Source organism: Micropterus salmoides, unplaced genomic scaffold (assembly GCF_014851395.1).
Source record: "Micropterus salmoides isolate LMB-PRFRI ecotype aquatic unplaced genomic scaffold, ASM1485139v1 Ms_hic_scaffold_2, whole genome shotgun sequence".
Lineage (NCBI taxonomy): Eukaryota > Metazoa > Chordata > Actinopteri > Centrarchiformes > Centrarchidae > Micropterus > Micropterus salmoides.
The window spans coordinates 39,681,367-39,699,767 of NW_024041150.1; the positions used below are offsets into that span (position 1 = coordinate 39,681,367).

The window sequence follows — 18,401 nt, forward strand, 5'->3', positions numbered from 1 at the left end:
GAGTTCAGAGTTTCAGCTTTTTTTTCCAAGTTTTCACATCTAGATGTGTCAAAAAAACTCAGGACATAACACCCTTTGTTTGAACCCACCCATTTTTCAAGTGAGCAAAAGTAATGGAACAAATAATCTTAAAGCAAATAACATTTAATATTTGGTGGTATAACCCGACCCATCAACATCACCAAACTGTTACATTCTTAATTTGTGATGCTATTCCAGGCTTTTATCGCAGCTTCTTTCAGTTCTTGTTTGTTTCGGGGTGTTATGCATGCTGGGTTCAGGTCAGGTGATTGACTTGGCCAGTCTAAAACCTTCCACTTCTTCCCCTGATGAAGTCCTTTGTTTTGTTGACAGTTTGCTTTGGCTCGTTGTCCTGCTGCATTATAAACTTCCTCCCCATTAGTTTCAATGCATTTCTCCGTAAATTGGCAGACAAAATGTTTCTGTCCACTTCTGAATTCATTCTGCTGCTACCATCATCAGTTACATCATCAATAAATATTAATGAGCCTGTTTCAGAAACAGCCATGCACACCCAAGCCATGACATCACCTCCACCATGCTTCACAGATGAGCTTGGATGCTTCGGATAATAAGCAGTTCCTTTCTTTCTCCACACTTTGGCCTTTCCATCACTTTGCTAGAGATTAATGTTGGTCTCATCAGTCCATAAGATTGTGTTGCAGAACTTCTGCGGCTCATCTCTGTACTTCTTTGCAAATTTCAATCTGGCCTTCCGATTCTTACAGCTGATGAGTGGTTTGCATCTTGTGGTGTGGCCTCTCTTTCTGCTCTCTGAGTCTTCTTCCAACAGTGGATTGTGATACCTTCACCCTGCACTGTGGAGGTCGTTGGTGATGTCACTTACTGATGTTTTGGGGGTTTTCTTCACAGCTCTCACAATATTTCTGTCATCATTCTGTTGTTTTCCTTGGCCGACCTGTTCGACGTCTGTTGCTCAGTTGCCAAATTGTTGTGCTTGCTGTGCCTGATGTTTGTCCAATGGCTCTGGTCGATTTTCCTTCTTTTCTCAGCTTGACATTTGCTTGCCTTTTTTCCCATAGACAGCTCTCTGGTCTTCATGTTGGTTTATCCTCTTTAACAGCGCAAGCCTCCAGCGAGATGACAGAGGGCTGCGTGTTTACATTGGTGATGGTGGCTGCTTGGTTTAATAATTTAATGAATGTAGGACTGCAGCATTAAACAAATGCCATCTCTAATTTTTGTTTTAATACAGTGTTTTGTCTTGTTAGTTGAATGAGACTGTTGTGACTTTGTTTTTAGCACACTGGACCACCAGAAACAGCATTTCGTTCATTTGTATATTCAGTAGGTGGATGAATGAAAATAAACAAACTATGACTCAATGTCAGTCCATCGGTTTCTATTTTGCATTAGTCCACAGCTATAATCAGTCAGGACTGCAGAAAAGATCATCGGTGCCAACCTGCCCTCCATTCAGGACTTTCCAGAGTCAGGAAACGGGCAGGAAACATCACTGCAGATCCATCTCACCCCGGACACAACCTGTTCCAGCTCCTCCCCTCTGGTAGGCGCTACAGAGCTCTGTACACCAAAACCAACAGACTCAGGAACAGTTTCTTCCCACAAGCCATCACTCTGATGAACAGCTGATTTCTGACTCACAGTGTCAGGAACAATTCCTGTGCGATAACCCAGTAACTCTGTCTCTAATCAGCACCTGTTTACTGGTTACCGCTTTTTATTTATTCCCCATTCTCCATTTCAAAGCTGGTCATTCTGTTCATTTTGTCATACTGTATAAACTGTATACCAAATCCACCTACCTCATGTACATAACAACTGCACATAATAAAAACATATAAAAATATAAAAAATTCTTTGCACTCATCACACTGTGTACATGTATGCTTGTATGTGTATGTGCACCTGTGTATTACATCCACCTCCGACATAATAATAATAACGGTAATAATAATTTTTTCCTGCATCCTTTGCACTCTGCTCTGCTCATTGCACTATTGTCCCAATCTGTCTGTTTTTGTCCATAGTGTGTATATATGTGTTCTCTGTACTGTAGCCTGTGTTTGATTATTATTCTCTTTGCATTATCGTATGAGTAAACACATCGTGAGCATTGTCCAGAGTGAAATTCCTCATATGTGTACACATACCTGGCAAATAAAGCAGAAATGAGCTATGAACCAAAAACGAAATACTCTTATACAATTATATTTGTGTGTGAGTTTACCTGTACAAAAGTGAGATAGAAGGTAGACAATGAAAAAACTGATTGTTCCGAGTGGATATTGAAGAGACAGTCCAGCCATCTGGTGATCCTGCAGTTGGGAAAATGAACAGAAACCATGGAAACATTATTGTGTGGAAAAGAGTCTCTTGAACTCCTGTCCAGGGAGAATATAATTTAAATCCTGAGCAGGCTTCAAAAACATTTTTTCCCTCAATCCCCAATTGAAATGAATGTAAATAAAAAACTGTTTTCTTTTAACTTGAAGTTTGCTCAGGATTAAGTTTATATTTGACCTTGTTCTGCTTATGTTGCCTAAACACTAGTTCAAATAAAAAACTTAAATGACATATTTACATACACACAGACTTCACCGACAGTAGCATACTGTAACACAAATAATAAAAACATGTGGTGACTTTTACTTTCGCTTTTGTCAACACAGACGGATCAATGAAAAATCTGTGCAGTTTCACTTTTGTTGTGGCAAAGACTGTTTCTTAATCAATCTTAAAAAATGTTTTAATCTAAAATGACAGGTCTATCTGACATGTTGCTGTCAAACTCGCAGGCGTCCTGTTCAAATGACTAAAAGCTCTAAAGCTGATTCATTTAGAAATGATTAGATATTATTTAAAATGACATATTCAGATTGCGAGACCTACCTGTTGTGGGTTCACAGACTGCGACTGTTCATTAATCCAGGTAAAGTTGGCGATAAACTGATACTGTTACGCCTCTCCAGCCTGAGAGGAAGTCATGGGCACATTTAATCTCAAAACATTTTGGACCGGTTTGCTGGGGTTTCAGGGGAGACCGGGTTGAACAACGTGTTTCCTCGAAACGGCGTGTGTCATCGAGCTCTGTGTTTTCCCGTTTCCAGTCTGTCACAGGTGTTAACCAATCAGCAGCGACTTGTATAAACGCCGGGGGTCGGCTATCTGGCAGCAAAGACACCGAGGGACGTGATAAGTTTTCATTTTTAGTCTGGTTTAGTTTGAAATTGCAAATACATTTCCCACTTCCATGTTTACCCATGTTTATTGATTTAAGTGTAACAACAAGGTAACTACAATAAAGTAAGTAAAGTCATCATTAAAAGCCCTTTTATAGAGACATCAGGTTTGGCAGAATAATTAGATAAAATGTAATATGCAAGGCAATAAATTTATTTAAATACAAACTAGCCTTATATGAATAACATGTGGCCAATGTATAAATTAAAGAGTGTAACTGTAAACCAGGCATTGTGAGCCAGTGTGGTTTCCATGAATAAACTCAGTTTCATGTCAGAATGTATAGATGTTTTCCCCATGTTAGAAAAAAAAAGCTGTCACAACAGGACCTTTTAGTAATTTGTGTTACATCTATCAGGCCTTTCTATAAAGTGAGTGGATGAGAGAGATAATAGGAGATTCAGGGACATAAAAAAATGACATCTGCAAGGGGCTTAGTGTGAAATCAGCTACACAATGTTTTTTGTATATTGCCTGATAACTTCTGTTTTATACTTAACTCCATGCAGCAACAAAAATACTCCACCACATTTACTTGGAAGCTGAAGGTACAAGTTACTTTGTTAGATTTTACTAATATAACATGTTTAGCTGATAAAATGTGTTGTTAAAGAATGAATAACCCTACAGTATATAAAACTGTTAAATTTAGCTTCACCTTCACCTACAACAATAAATGCTGCTGGCACATTAGTATAATACTGTAGTAATGTAATAGTAATATGTCATTCTGCCTGTGTACAAAAATGCCTTTTACCTGTGGTACTTTCAGCATATTGATAAAACTTTCACAGATGCAGGATTTCCTCATGGAGTACACTTACATTGGAGTACTGCTACTTGTCTCTAAATAAAAGTTTGTAATATTTTGTTCAAGCACTGTGTTGCAGACAGCCGGAGGATCGGACATTATTATCATTGAGAGGGACGAATGTTTAGCCAGACACAGACACAACCATATCACCACAATACTATTGAAATATTTTGCCTGCTATAAACACAAATTCAGAGTCATTAAACTCAAAGTGGTGAGCAACAAAGAGAAAATCATACAAATTTTTCTATTATTTTTTTTTTACATCATTCTCACCAGCTACAGAATCAACGTAGGAGGTCGACCTTAACCTGTGAACTATGCCTAAAGTTTTTATAAATGAACCTGATGTCAAATTTGAAGTTAAATTTGATTAGTTAATGCTGCATGTGAATTCCCAAATGTGCCTCAAAAAGACTAGCTGATTTATTTTGATTTAGTTCCATTTGTCACAAACATCTTTATTTCCCACTTTTGCATGTTTCACTTTTTTTCTCAGTTTCAGACGCAGCTTTTCATATTGTTCCAAACAGACTGCAGGTCTTTCAGTATGAGTCTGTCTCTTTTCACTGTGAGGGTCTTGATGGCTCCGCTCAGCTGAGAGGGATCAGGAACACTGAGGAGTTTATTAAAGTATGTGATAATAAAGAGACCCCAACAGGATCTTGCACCACCAACAGTGGAGAATACTGGTGTGAGACTACAGGAGGAGAGAGAAGCAGCACTGTGGACATCACTGTCACTGGTACGTTTATGTTTCTAAATAAAACTTAGATGCTTTAAATCCATTAGATTAACTGCGGACATGAATTGATAATATACAGATGTTTATAAGGACGGTTTTGTTGTTAAAATTTAACTGATTAACTGATCTCCACAGCAAACACTCTCAAAGTCAGCACACACTTTCAGTTACGATGAAAGTGTGACCTAACCCTGACTCATGGAAGACTGCCTTGTGTTTGTGTGTTTTTTTGTTCCTTGGGTGTGGCTGCAGTTTTGGTTTTGGGCCCTTTTCCCTTTCTCTCTCACCTGTAGGTTGCCGGGAGGCGTGTCAGCTGCGAGGGGAGCTGATTACACACACCTGCACGTGATTTGCACTCCCTCGGGTTCCTGCCCTATTTATAGGTAACTATACCTATACACTGTTTATTAAGCTGACAACTAACCTGTTTTTCCTGTGCTCAGGATCTCTACCGGACCCGTCCGAGACCAACTCACCTTCCCCGCCTCCTGGATCTCACTCTACTGCCTGTTACCTGTCTGCTTCTCTGCCTGTCCCGATCCCCGCAGCCACCGCCAGCTCCTTAGCTCAATAAATCTCTGAGAACCAGCTCTTGTGTCCAGTCTATTCCAGGGTCTTATCTGAAGCGTGACATATGAAGCCTTTGAGTAAAGTTGTGAAAGAAACCTCTTTTCCCCCAAGCCATCAGACTCTTCAACTCTAGTTCATCCTCAGCACTGCTCCTGTGATTATAGTTTATTTCTGTTACCACTTTTCATATTTGAATCTTTATTAATGTTTACTGTCTGCTATGTAGCAGAAGGGAGTAAAAAAACTCAATTTCACTCTACAACTTGTTGTACTGTGACAATAAAACCTACCTACCTATTTGACTGTTTGTGTCACGCCTTAAAATAATTCACAACATGCTGTGGGTCTATGATCATAAGTGACTCACTTCTGGCCGTCACCAAGACTTTTATTGTTTTCACTTTGTTCAGCATGTTTAGTTTTTTTACTCACTCCTACTATTTTTGAAGAAGGTGTACGGTGTCGAAGCTCTCTGTGTTACGTGCTCATGCTTGCAGTGACGTTCTCACAGTCAGAAAAGGTTACAAACCGCAGAGGTACTGAAGCATGAACTATTTTTAAAAGACCAGCTGTTGTTAGAGTTTATGTTGTTCTGTGTTTTCTTTTAGACTCAACAGATGCTGCTAATAATTTCAGATTCAGACACAAACCACATGAGCAAATGTAGTCTTTCATGAGGCTCTGTAGAAACAACACAGAGTTCATGGTTTGGATAGTTTGAAGGGTAAATTGTGTCTCCAGTAATGTTTATTAGGAGGAACAGAATATAAACTTAGTCTGCAATGTTAATATTTTCTTTAAAGGTGAACCTCACATTCATCTTGATTTCTGAAGTTGAACTCTTAGATTCACTGAGATTTATGATCAGCTTTCCGTAAAAAGGTGCAATTTACAGCAGTGATTATTGTTCACTTCCGGCAGCTGGAGCCACTGTTTTACTTACGTAATGTCTTAATAATACTGAAGCAAGTTAATTAACTTATAAACATATTTTATATTCAAATAAACAAATAAAACAAAAAGATTGTGTAATTTCAGTTAACAAAAGTTTGTCAGCACAAATAATTTTGCACAGACAAGTTCAAAATGAGACAGGAACAGGACGAGCACACTGATAGAAAACCAAAGCCTGACAAACACAGAAACAGGAAAACAGACTAAAACAAGGATCTGAACACAGAGCAGACACGACCAAAACTGTGACAAAACACTGAATTCATACAAAACAGAATAACAAAATAAACATCTTTAATGTCAAATCTGAGGATTTATAAAATCACTGAGCTGGAAACTCCATCCAGAAGATAACTGTGACCTACAGTAAGTCTGTAAAGGACAAAACATTTTAACATAAATATTTAATCCTACAAAAACACTCAAGGTTGCTGAGTTACGTCAGCTCACATTTTGATTTCGATTTTTGAGCTTTTGTCTTAAGTATTTTCAAATGTTGAAAAGTTTACTGTGATGTTAACTTTTTTTACCGTGGTCATTTCCATTTACTGATAAAAGGGGAGATTATTGTAGTTAAAAGGAGCAGAAGGTAAGATAAGATAAAAATAGTATGGCAGCGGGCTCATTATTGTCTTTCAATGTATTAGAACTGAGAGATGTTGGATCTCTCAAGTGTTGCTGAAGAGGAAGAACTGCAGTTTGTCTCCACTGCTCCAGAGCTTCAGGTCCTCCCACACCAGATCACGACTTGTATTTCGCCCCCCCCCCTTTGTGAAATGCAGGTTAAAAAGAAGGAAGCTGCTCCTCCTTTAGCTTCTTCACTTCTTCTTCAGCGTTCTCTCTTCTGGTCTTTTCCTCCTGCAGCTGGAAGAGAAATAGAGGATTTATTTATTGCACATGATATCCCGGTCTGGATGAAAACTCATTCCTGATTGGCTGGAGATTGTGATTTATTACTCTGAGAACATTTAACTGTAAATACACTGGAGAGGGATTTCTCAGGTGGAACAACCAGCGCACTACTAACTGATGAATTCAACATGTAATATAAGAAAATAAAAAACAGAATTACTTTTGGGCAATCAAATAAATATATATTTGTTCACGAATAGACTTTATAATATATAAAACACACACAAAAACATTAATTGGTGACCAAGACCAGAGTTTATTGAGACTGAGACAAGACCAAGACTTTTACGGGCTGAGAGCATTCGAGACGAAGACCGAGGGAGGGCGAGACCGAGTCAAGACCAAGACCAGTTCCCTGCATTGCATGGCACACAATAAAATGTGGAACGAGATCAGGTACTTCTCAAAGTGATCTGAAAGATCCACTTTCCCATTAAAACACCCACGTACAAACACTAAGAGCTGAAATCAACGTACTCATCGTGGGGAGGGGTGACAGTCATTAACGGGAACAACACATGTTTAATTAGGGTTATTGGTTTCATTTGAAGCAATAAGTTTTACTTACAATCAAAGTTAGGATGTTAACAAATCAGACAATGCAAAAGCAATTTATTGATATTCCCAAAGTTATGGTCTTGACTGGTCTTGAAATAAAATCCCGAGTCCTCAATGTCTGAGACCGAGACGAGACCATCAAAAAGTGGTCTTAAGAGAACTACAACACTACTGTACACTCATTTCTGTATTTGGTCACCTTCATCAGAGGTTACCACTCGAATGCTTTTCTTTATATTTTGAGGTCAGGTCATACCGGGGTAGATCGCCATGGTAACTTATGCTAAACGGCTAACCAGTGGCCTGTACTACGAAGGGAGTTCAACCTACTCAGAGTTAACTTGGGGTTATCAGGCAAACTCAGGGTTGACAAACTCTGACTGCCTACACTGGAGTTAAACGGTACTACGAAGGTGGATAAGATGTTGGTTAGTTGAGTCTGCGCATGCTCCGTATTTCTCCAGAAGAATGCACGTTGGTAGTGTCAGGAAGTTCTGAATGTAAAGACATTCACAGCTAAATCTAATATCGTGCCAGACGACAAAGCCGGGAGGCTTGTTGGCATCACATTGAGTAAATTTGTATTATCTATATTATTTTCCTGGTGTTCTTATTGTAGTTCACATCGCTATTGTGTATTTTCTGGGCTCGTCTTTTGTGTAATATGATTAAGATGTAAAGGTACAACTGCACTTAAGGTCCATTTATAATAGAAAAAATGGAGCCAGCGGAGAGGGGTAATAATCCGAGACAGAATTTAATTTCGAAGATTAATCTACAGTTAAAACACTTGAATATTCTCTGATATTATAGTCACACATTTATGCAAGAAACTTCACTTTGCAAGGCTGCAACATCACACACAAATCTGCCGTGTAGTATGCATGCATTGGAAAGTTCTATTAAACTTTGCAATCGGATTTAGCAGTGAGGAAATACTCGTGAGTTTAGCTCACTATCATGCACCTTAGAGACTTTGCCGTGGATCGGGCGTATTCAGAAGAAAATACCTGAGTGATTTTCGATTTTCTGTGACATTAATTTCAGGGAATTTCTGATTTTTCTTCTTGTAAAAAAAGTTATTAACCCTGCCTCCCTATTTTTTGGACATGTAAAATAGTCTTATCAAAATATGTGAAAACACTTAGGAGAATTCAATTATAGACTCCAGATGGGCTACATCTATGAGACTATCCCGTTTGAATTTGGTGTCACTTGAAAGGTCGGAGGTCAGCAGCTAATTTGAATACAAGATATCGTAGTTGTTTACATTCAAATCTGAGTTATTATGGTTATATATATAACAAGCTGCGTCTTCCGGCAAATATGAAACAATGTGGCAGCAGTCCCTGGTGATTTATTGATGGAATAATGTGTTTTGGACTAAATCTTTTTACTGGATTGGATCATCTGGACCATTGACAACATAACAAGACCGTGTTTGTTATAAGACCATAATCAATCGGTGGATTACTATGAGACTTCATAGGTGAGACGCGTCAATTTTGATTGTACCAGTTGGCTTAGAAGCAGCTAAAGCGGGCGACCCCGCAGGGTTTAAGGGGTTTTATACATCCAAAGAACTTCTCTAAAAACTAGACCAAGCGTTAAATTGAGGCAGGCGTTTGTCACAATGTGTTCTCACACCAGGACTGTAAACGGGCTAGGCGGCTATTTGGGACTCTGTTATTAACTGAAGTTTTACAGTAAGCATATCAGTGTTGTGACAAATAAGCCCGAGATAATTGGAGGTGCAACAAGTAAATGACATAGTCGAAAAAAATTTATTCGTTCGTGACGACATCGGACCGCAACGACACTTTCAGTCTAACTGGGTGAAAGTGATGTGAACAGTTAAAACAACAACATCAGCGCTGGTATTACCACCTTCACAACCTAAAACCTTCAAAGTGTGGGAGCGTTTCACTCTTAACTCAGCCAAAAAGGTTGTGGACAGCAGCGACTGCAAAGCCACCTCTCCTGGCTTGTCGTGTAACGTGTTTTGCAAACGTTAGATTTTGTTGAGACCAATGTTAACAGTTAACCATGAATCAGTTATTAATTACATACCATTAGTTGCGTGTCATTTATTTGGACGTCCTTAGTTACACGATGGAAGCTGTTTAGCTTTTAAAACATTAGCTATGGCTGTTAGACGTTAATTCCCCACGCCGCTATTTTGAGTAACGTTGCTGCTGTCGGCAGGGCTGTGTGAGATTATTGTCTGGAATAGGGCACTTGATAGAGAAAGGTACTTTTCATATTTGTCACAAGATTTTAGTGATCAGTTCTTGTTGAGGATCCACGTCTGCCACTCATAGCTTAAACTGTACGTAAAGTTACTGGGAAAACTTGGCTACTGGACATTTGACAGCTGATATTAAATTGTCTGTCTTAAAAGGACAACACAAAAACATTTAAAGACTGTCTCCCTTGTTCCATTTTCTCCCACGTATGTGACATAATAGTGTTGTCAACATTAAAACACTGAGGCTTCTTTTAGAAGAGTATCTAAAAAATTAGGACACTGTGGAAAAGTTCATTGTGAGCATCAGAACCAGACTGAGAGATTAAAGGCTTCAGACACCTTTGCTGGTGTTTTGAGTCTATTAGCTGATTAGAGAGCTCTTCTCCAGTTGACATGTCTGTAAAATTTATAATACAGGAAATTTTTATACATTTTGAGACACTGGAGTTCTTATTTCCATGTTAACCATAATCATCAAGATGAAAATAAAAAGGATTGAAAGAATTCACTTTGTGTAATGAATCTAGATCAAAGATTCACCTTTACGTTAGAAAATTAACTTCTCCACAATATTCTATTTTCAAAGACTCTTCTGTTGTTTACTTTATATTTCTCATCACCTGCAGCATTTATTACACATTTTCCTCCCAGAGTCACACTGTGGATCAGATGTCCCACCTGGTGCCAGAGAGCTGCAGACACCTGGAAGCCTTGTTATTGTGCTGTTGGCGTGGAATGACGTGGAAAGGCGTTCTCTCTTTCTGTGTACTTTGAATTTTAAATACTGTCTATATTTGTATTATAGGTCCATTTAAAAAAGATATGGTTTACATTGCAATAATATAAATATATATATATTTATTAGCACTCCCTGTCTTTACTGCTTACTGAAAAGCTAATCGTGGACCAAACAGGCTCTCGTATAAGTTGAAAATTGAAAATACTCCCAAAGATGTTTCACATGAAATGTTGAATTCTGTATTTCTGTGTGTGCAGGAGTATTTTTACTTTCTACCTTACTATACCCAGTAACCATATACTTTATGACAGAGCCTGAAGTTTCTGAAGAGTGCCTTGTTTGCTGCTCTGATATAAGTCTAGATGTGGGCACATCCAAACCATCCTGTGGGTGAGTGCTGGAACAAAGATTTACCTGCACAGAGTAATTATGAATCCCACTAGGTTTTTTTTATTTATAGTTTAACAATCTTAAACTCTTGTCTTGCATTCATGAAAACATCAATATTAAAAGGTTACAAATGTAAAAATAGCTTTGTATGACTTGAAATAACATCAGTAGTGTTCAGGTGTTGTGAGTAAAAAGAAAAGGCAGCGCGAAGCAGGAGCTGAAGAGCTGGACACAGCAAATCACATCTGGAAGGTTCTGCAATCAGCTTCTCTGGCACTTGTCAAGACAATAATGGGTAGACAGTTAAGCAGTTTCTTCCAAAGAGCCATAAAGCTACTGAACTCTGAGGTTTACTAATATGTGCAATATACGGTTTGCTGCTGGATACTGTGCAATAATAATCCATGCTGCAAGACATCTTTTGATTACTCAAGTCAGATCTTATTCATAGTTTTAACGTGACATCACATTCCAATGAAAACGCTCCGTTGGATGTGAAAAAATTTGTTATTTTTCGCTACCTGCCAACCAATATGCAAGTGATACACTGTTACTTTGAGTTTGTTACTTTTTTGTGTTGCCAAAATGCTGGATGGTTGTTGTGCTTTCGGATTCATTAATCGGGGAGACAAGCCTGAGCTGTGTTAGGTGAGGGATTGCCCAGAAGGTAGAAGTAAACATTACCGTAGTCGAGCAGCGGCTGGGACCTGGAACACACTAACTTCTGTTAACTTAGCATCATTAGCAGCTTGGGGCTGCTCCTATCTGGCTAATTAGCGTAACAAGCAAAGCTAACAAGCTACATGCCAACAGCGATACCTGTTAAATATTGTTGACACATAAATAAAATACAAGAATTTCACTCACCAACTGGAACACGGACTTCCTGGAGGTTCTCTCTCCAATAAACTGCAAAGCCTGCCATTATTCATCCAGTTTGCATGTAGAAATGTCCAAAAGGCTCCGACAGGCTGAGCCTCAGAGCTCCGTGTAGCTGAGTGAGGCTAATAGACGGCGGACCGAGTGCTAGCAGTGACAGCGGCTAATGGCGCCTGTCAATCAAAGCGGCTAGGCCCCTAATAATGCAGAACTTTAAGGCTTGATATAATCTAAACAGGTGAGTTAAAAAAAAAATTCACCCCCCTCACAGTTGTTACGAAGGGCAAAATTAGCGATTTGCACTAAAAACATTTTTTGAACCAGGCTGTAAACATGTTTTATTCTGCTGTAAAGTTGGGCTTAAAGTTTGACTCCCTTCTGCAGCCAGCCTCAAGTGGCCACTCGATGAATTGCAGGTTTTTGGTCTTCCGGGTTGGTATAGGAAGTGAGAGCTGGTGGTTGCCGCTTGGTCCCGGTGTGTTGCAGTACTGGCGTGTAAACTGCTCCGTAACTAGACAGCAGATCAGCTGTTCAGATCAGTTCTGCACACACACAGTTATTTCTTACTGTTGTAGTGAACAACGGTGTGGATTTGTGCATTTTATATTGAATAAACTTGGAGCTACTCTAAATTCCTTTCTCCTCCCCAGAGAAGAAGGAGAGGGGTCAGAGTTGCTTTCTCTAAGTGCTAGCCCGACCATAAAACTGGCACCTTTTTGATTCCGAAGCTGATAACGCGGGGCCTGACTGTTAAACTGACAAAGGGACACGAACCAGCCATTGGCATCTCTCTGAACAGCCTATCAAAACTGGCCCCCCACACATGTTTCCGTGGCAACTGACCTTATTCTTTGTTTTATTACCACATCAAAAAGGAAAACCCCTGTCTCACCTAGGTGTGACACAATCCAGGACAGCCGAACTTTGAATGGCTAAGGACTGCAGTCTCCAGACTCAAAGCATTTAATTAAGTTTAATTAAATCTTTAGTTACCTGATTACGTTTGCCTCTATTTGAGTAGTTATGTTAACTGTTGCTGCTATCCGTTGTTGATATTAGTGCTGAAAAGAAAGTTACTTGTGCAGTGTTTTTATTTTCAGCACTACACTCCTTCATCTAATGTAATCAATGCTTGTTCATAATACTTTCCTACAAAATTCCTTTAGAAATGATGACAAAGGAATGTTTTACTAGACTCTTAATCGCCAGCTTGAATTTAAGGATGAATAAACAATATTCCCAGTTCCTAAGGAGAGATGATCTTTGATTTAATCTAAGCTTTCCTCATGTAATCTGATCTCCCCCAAGTGGACGAAATAAGTATTACATGCCCTCGTTGGAAATGCCGTTAAATGTATAAATATCCTGACCAATAATGTGACAATTGTTTCCTGTTACCAAATGCCTAGAACAGTACAACCGTTCAACCATAGAGGTTCGATTGTGGAAAATATTTGATTATAATACGTGCAAATAGATTTCTTTTAGACATTAAGTTTAGAAAGGCAGTCCCTTGGGAAACCTGAGACGCCCCCTGGGAAACCACGCCCCGGCAACAAAAGAGCGACACGCGACCTCTCGCTCTTCTCTTCGCTGTTGGCTCTTCTCCACTCTGCTCGGCTCCCTGGACGCTTCGGCACGCGTGTGGCGTGCTTCGCCAGGCAACGCCCAGACTCGGCCAGCGAAACTGGCCTTTTGTTTCGCTTGAAGCTACACACCTGAAGTGCCACGACATCGATCTGCCCTTCAGTTTGTTTTTTATTTTCTTTATTTCTTTTGTTTGTTAAAGTTATCAGTCCGTTAAGTTACACTGGACTAATTCAGGAACGACCAAGTTCCATTTTAAGCCTTTTTCGTCGAGCCAACTTCACCGAGGTCAGACCAAGCCACGTGGTCTCGCCAGCTGCAACCAAGGAAACCTGAAAACAGCCGAATTGCCAGACGGAGGAGGCGTTTTCAATCAGACACGGAGTCAAATGCTTCCCACAATCGAACCTCCAGGCTCATTGTTCAGCAAATGTTTATGTTCCCTGTATCCAACCATCTTTTTATCACCTTAGTTAGAGAATAAATTCACTGTAATATAATCAAGAGCTGTGTGTGTTTCCTATTTCTAGTTCCTGCCAAGAGAATTGACCCTTTAGATATGAGACTGACTGACTGATTTAAGATAATTGAGCGATTATTAACTAACTGATCACTAGTAATAATTGTATAATTATTCAAAACTACCTAAAGGTCCGGAGACTCTAGGATTATAACAACTCCGGTGGTGCCCTGAAACGAGGAAAATTTTGATTTTATGAATCTTCAATTATGAATTCATAATTGGGTATCAATTCTCATAAATTTATTGAACTATCCATGAAGGTCCATGAAGACTTCATTTCAGTGGAACTTTCTGTTGCTGCAGCAGAAACGTTTATTAAACGATGTATTTTTGGAAGCAGTGTTCATTTTATTGTCTTGACTGTAGCATATGCCTAAAACAACCTTAAATTTAATTTAAAAGCCGATAGCTAAATGAGGCATTGTGATAATTTTGCGATCTGTAATCAGAATAGTCGATTATTTGACTATTAAAATAGTCGTTACTTGCAGCCCTAGAAATAATCAGAAGCTACTTTATACATGTGGTGGATCAAAAGCTTCACATCTTGTCTGACTTTGCTCCTCAGTCCCTCTCTTCAGCCACACTCTCCTCCCTCTGCATTACTCTCTCCATCAGGACATCTTCTTTTCATTAACCTCTCACACCTGCCACCTTCATGCACGGCAGCTCATTGAACGGCATCAGTCTCGCTGTTTCATCTGTGTTTGCGTCCAGTCCACATCGCCTCAGCAAACCCACCCTGACACATCTTGTCTCATGACGCCGAGTTTGAGCAATTCACAGGTTATCAATGTGTCAGTTATTTTTGTGGTTTACCATGTTAATAAAAGCAAAATAGTGAGTAGAAAGAAGTGTATAATTCAGTACAAGAAAACTGAAAACAAAAGTCAGCGGATGTTTGTCTATCGTCTTAAAATAAGATATAGAGGGGAGATGTTTAGATAAATACAGAAAGCGTAAAGTCAGTGGTGAGATGACGTCCCTCACCAACTCGTGGACAAAGATAATGCCCACAATATGCGACCCCCTCTAAGTGCGCGTCATCAAATAATTCAGAAACATTCTTCTTCTCCTGAAAGATTTGCGCATGTTTCTGTCTCCACCGCGCCATCACAAGCCTTACTGGAGAGATAATTCAATAATTTGGTTTATTAATTATTACAATTATTGAAGTTTAATAACTCGGTTCAGGAACAAAGACTTCGCCTCAAACACACCTGATTTTAGCACACAAAGTATTTAAGCACAACTTTTCTGTTCTCTTCCCTCCGACCAGATAAAATAAAACAGCAACTGTGAGATTTAAAACTAAAAACAAACAAAATATGTTTGTGGAAACAAATCAATATCAATGAAAGATGAACCTCTTTTGTCCTGGTATCCAGCTCCTTCTGCAGCTTCTTATTGTCGTCCTCACTCCTCTGCTTCTCCTGTTTGAGATTCTGGACTTCAGCTGTCAGACTTTCCACCTAAGAGGAGAGAGAAGATAAAGACAGAAGATGAGAGAACTTTTCTCTTATTAAAGTATGTGAGTTAAGAAAAGTCTGTCTCAGTGTTTTTCTTCATATCAGCTGGTTAAAGGGTTTCTGTCAATGAAAACACATGATGAGGATTCCAGGGTTCGTATTTATCAAGCTTCTCAGATTTACTCATAAAAACGCTGCTAAGAACTGACTTAAGAGTAAAAACATTCTTGGCTCAAAGCTGCATTTAAAAGTTAGTTATCAGGCATCATAGTCCTAATTTGAGTGAAGTGTAGGATTAAATCTTAAGTGTCAGTCTAAGTGCTGATTCACGACACTTTGCTGTGCTGCAAACAGAATTTTGGATGACGATGTAGCCAAGGACCAATCACTGAAGAGATTTCCTTATTGGAGAATATTCTCAAATAAATTCACGTTGAATGGTGAAATTCCTGAGAGGAGTTTATATTCAACACACATTTAACAATAAAGAATTTTCAAGATAATACATTATGATATACACATTAATAAATTAAAGAAAGTTGATCTTTATATGAGCGCCATCAAATGCACCTTCTACTCCTGTGAATTTATTTGCATGAACCATCTGTCAGATTACAGGGGGTGTTGTTGGGAAGACGATGAAACGTGTGACAATGAGTGAAGCTGTAAGTGACATAATCAGGGTTTAACATTAACAATAATAACGAACGAATTGCAATGTGACACTATGACACTCCAACTCCCATGAGTACTACCTGCACATGTTTGCTCATTGGTCCATTAGTGAAGCCTATTGTCTTGTGCGCTACTGACCAACGACACTGTAAAAAAGAAGACGCTGTGGAGATTAAACTCACGGACTGTCGGACCGAGGGATGTTTGGCCCGCCGTTAATTATTCACTTAATCTGCGGCAGCCATGACAAAGCAAGCTTTTTAATAGCAGGCTCTCTCGCGAGGGTGCGCACGTCAAATATCACATCCAGACTTTTGTAAAAGAGAATATAAAACTTAAATCTGTCACAGGGCAACCACAGTCCCTCAGACCTGTAGACCAACAGACATGCCGGTCGCTTTTAAGTTGATGGTTTGATCTCTGTCATCACTCAGTGCGTGAGTGTGCGTGGCCGTCCAGTGTGCAGAAAAATGACCAGCTGTTTTTTGGTTGTTTTTTAAATGAAACATAAACTGAAAATGGAGCAGAAACAACAACTATCATAGAACTTCAAGTCAGATGACTTAGAGGTGTTTGTAACCTCCATCGAGAAATCCACATAACGCTTAACTGGGGAGATTAAAGAGAGAGTGGACAGATCTCTCCCGCAGATCCAGCATCCAGCAGAGCACTGATGCTGTCAAAAAGAAAATTAAGTCCATTTACAGTGATATGAAAACACAGGCAACTGTTGTGTCCAAAGAGCAGATGAAACCGCTGGTGGCTCCTCCTGTGCTTCCTCACTGACCCTGGCAGAAGGCTACTCTTCTCGGGAAAGTTTAATGACGGTAAAGCATTTTAACATAAGAGGAAATGTGATTAATCTGTTACACCAGCAACACTCAGTACAGTGGTGTTTCTGTTTCAAAATATGACATGTTTCAGTAGTCTACTGAAAATGACACATTACTTTTGCTGTAAAACCTGAATAAATACAATGATCTGCTCTTTATCTGTGAATGATGGAAGCATGTTTCAGCAGCTCCTCCTAAAACCCAAATAAGTCTGTTTGGATTTCTCTAATTTGGAGTTTTATAACATTTATTATAAGAAAAAGTCCAACAGGGACTTTGACCTCAAACAGACTCTAAACATAAAGAACGTCAATGTGTAGGATAGTATAGTTTGTGAATGACGTTTAGGCATTCAAAGGAATTTAATTTTAAATTTTAAACTATATCTTATAATATAAAAATATATATTTAAAAGGAAAGAAAATGGTTCACTTTGCAATTAATAGCAAAAACAGTCAGTGGGGACACTTTACTGCACTGAGTACTTTTACTCTGATACTGCTTCTCTGGTTATAATTACAGACTTTTATTGAAATAACAACAAGTAAAACTGATTCAGAATGATGTCTGAGCTGTCTTGATGAGAGTTTTCATGAACACCTGGCAGTCAGTCAGGGAGACAATTATTATTATTATTATTTTCTGTTGGTTGATCTGGTGTAAATGAAGTCACTAGTAACTGAAAGCATAAGCATATCAGTGTTGTGAAGAATAAGCCCGAGATAACCAGAAGTTTTTTTGTATATGTGGTGGATCAAAGGCTTCACATCTTGTGACAGTTTGCTCTTCAGTCCCTCTCTTCAAACTTTCCTCCCGAGCCCTCTGCAGGACTGCTCTCTATCAGGACATGTTCTTTCCATTAACTCCTCAGAGCTTCCACCTTCATGCATGTCAGCTAATATTTGCAATAAATCATTAAACAGCATCAGTCTGCCGGTTTCATCTGTGTTTGGGTCCAGACCCCATCGCCCCAGCAAACCCACCCTGACACATCTTGTTTGATGTAAGAGTAATTCACAGGTTATAACTGTTTCTGTTATTTTTGTTGTTTACCACGTTAATAAACTCAAAGTAAAATGAAGCTTAAATAGCGAGTAGAAAGAAGTGTATAATTCAGTAAGAAAACCTAAAAGAAAAGTCAGTGGATGTTTTTCTCTCATCTTAGAAGACGGTGTAGAGAGATGTTTAAATAAATACAGAAAAATTAAAGTGAAGTTGTGAGATTTAAAACTAAAAACAAACAAATAGGTTTGTGGAAA

The 18,401-nt window shown here is 39.0% G+C and overlaps 2 protein-coding genes across 4 annotated transcripts in view; both read right to left on the reverse strand.

The window, feature by feature from the left end:
- Positions 1 to 3,083, reverse strand: part of LOC119912529 (butyrophilin subfamily 3 member A2-like) — a 78,002-nt gene extending 74,919 nt beyond the window's left edge. The window contains exons 1-2 of the mRNA XM_038731763.1: positions 2,896 to 3,083; positions 2,234 to 2,321 (exon numbers count right to left, since the gene is read on the reverse strand). Coding sequence (XP_038587691.1) covers positions 2,234 to 2,312 — 79 coding nt within the window. The 5' untranslated portion in view covers positions 2,313 to 2,321; positions 2,896 to 3,083. The remainder of the gene's footprint in view (positions 1 to 2,233; positions 2,322 to 2,895) is intronic.
- The window catches only part of LOC119912524 (trichohyalin-like), a 729,783-nt gene that overhangs the window by 661,247 nt on the left and 50,135 nt on the right, over positions 1 to 18,401 (reverse strand). The gene's annotated exons all lie outside the window — the stretch shown is intronic.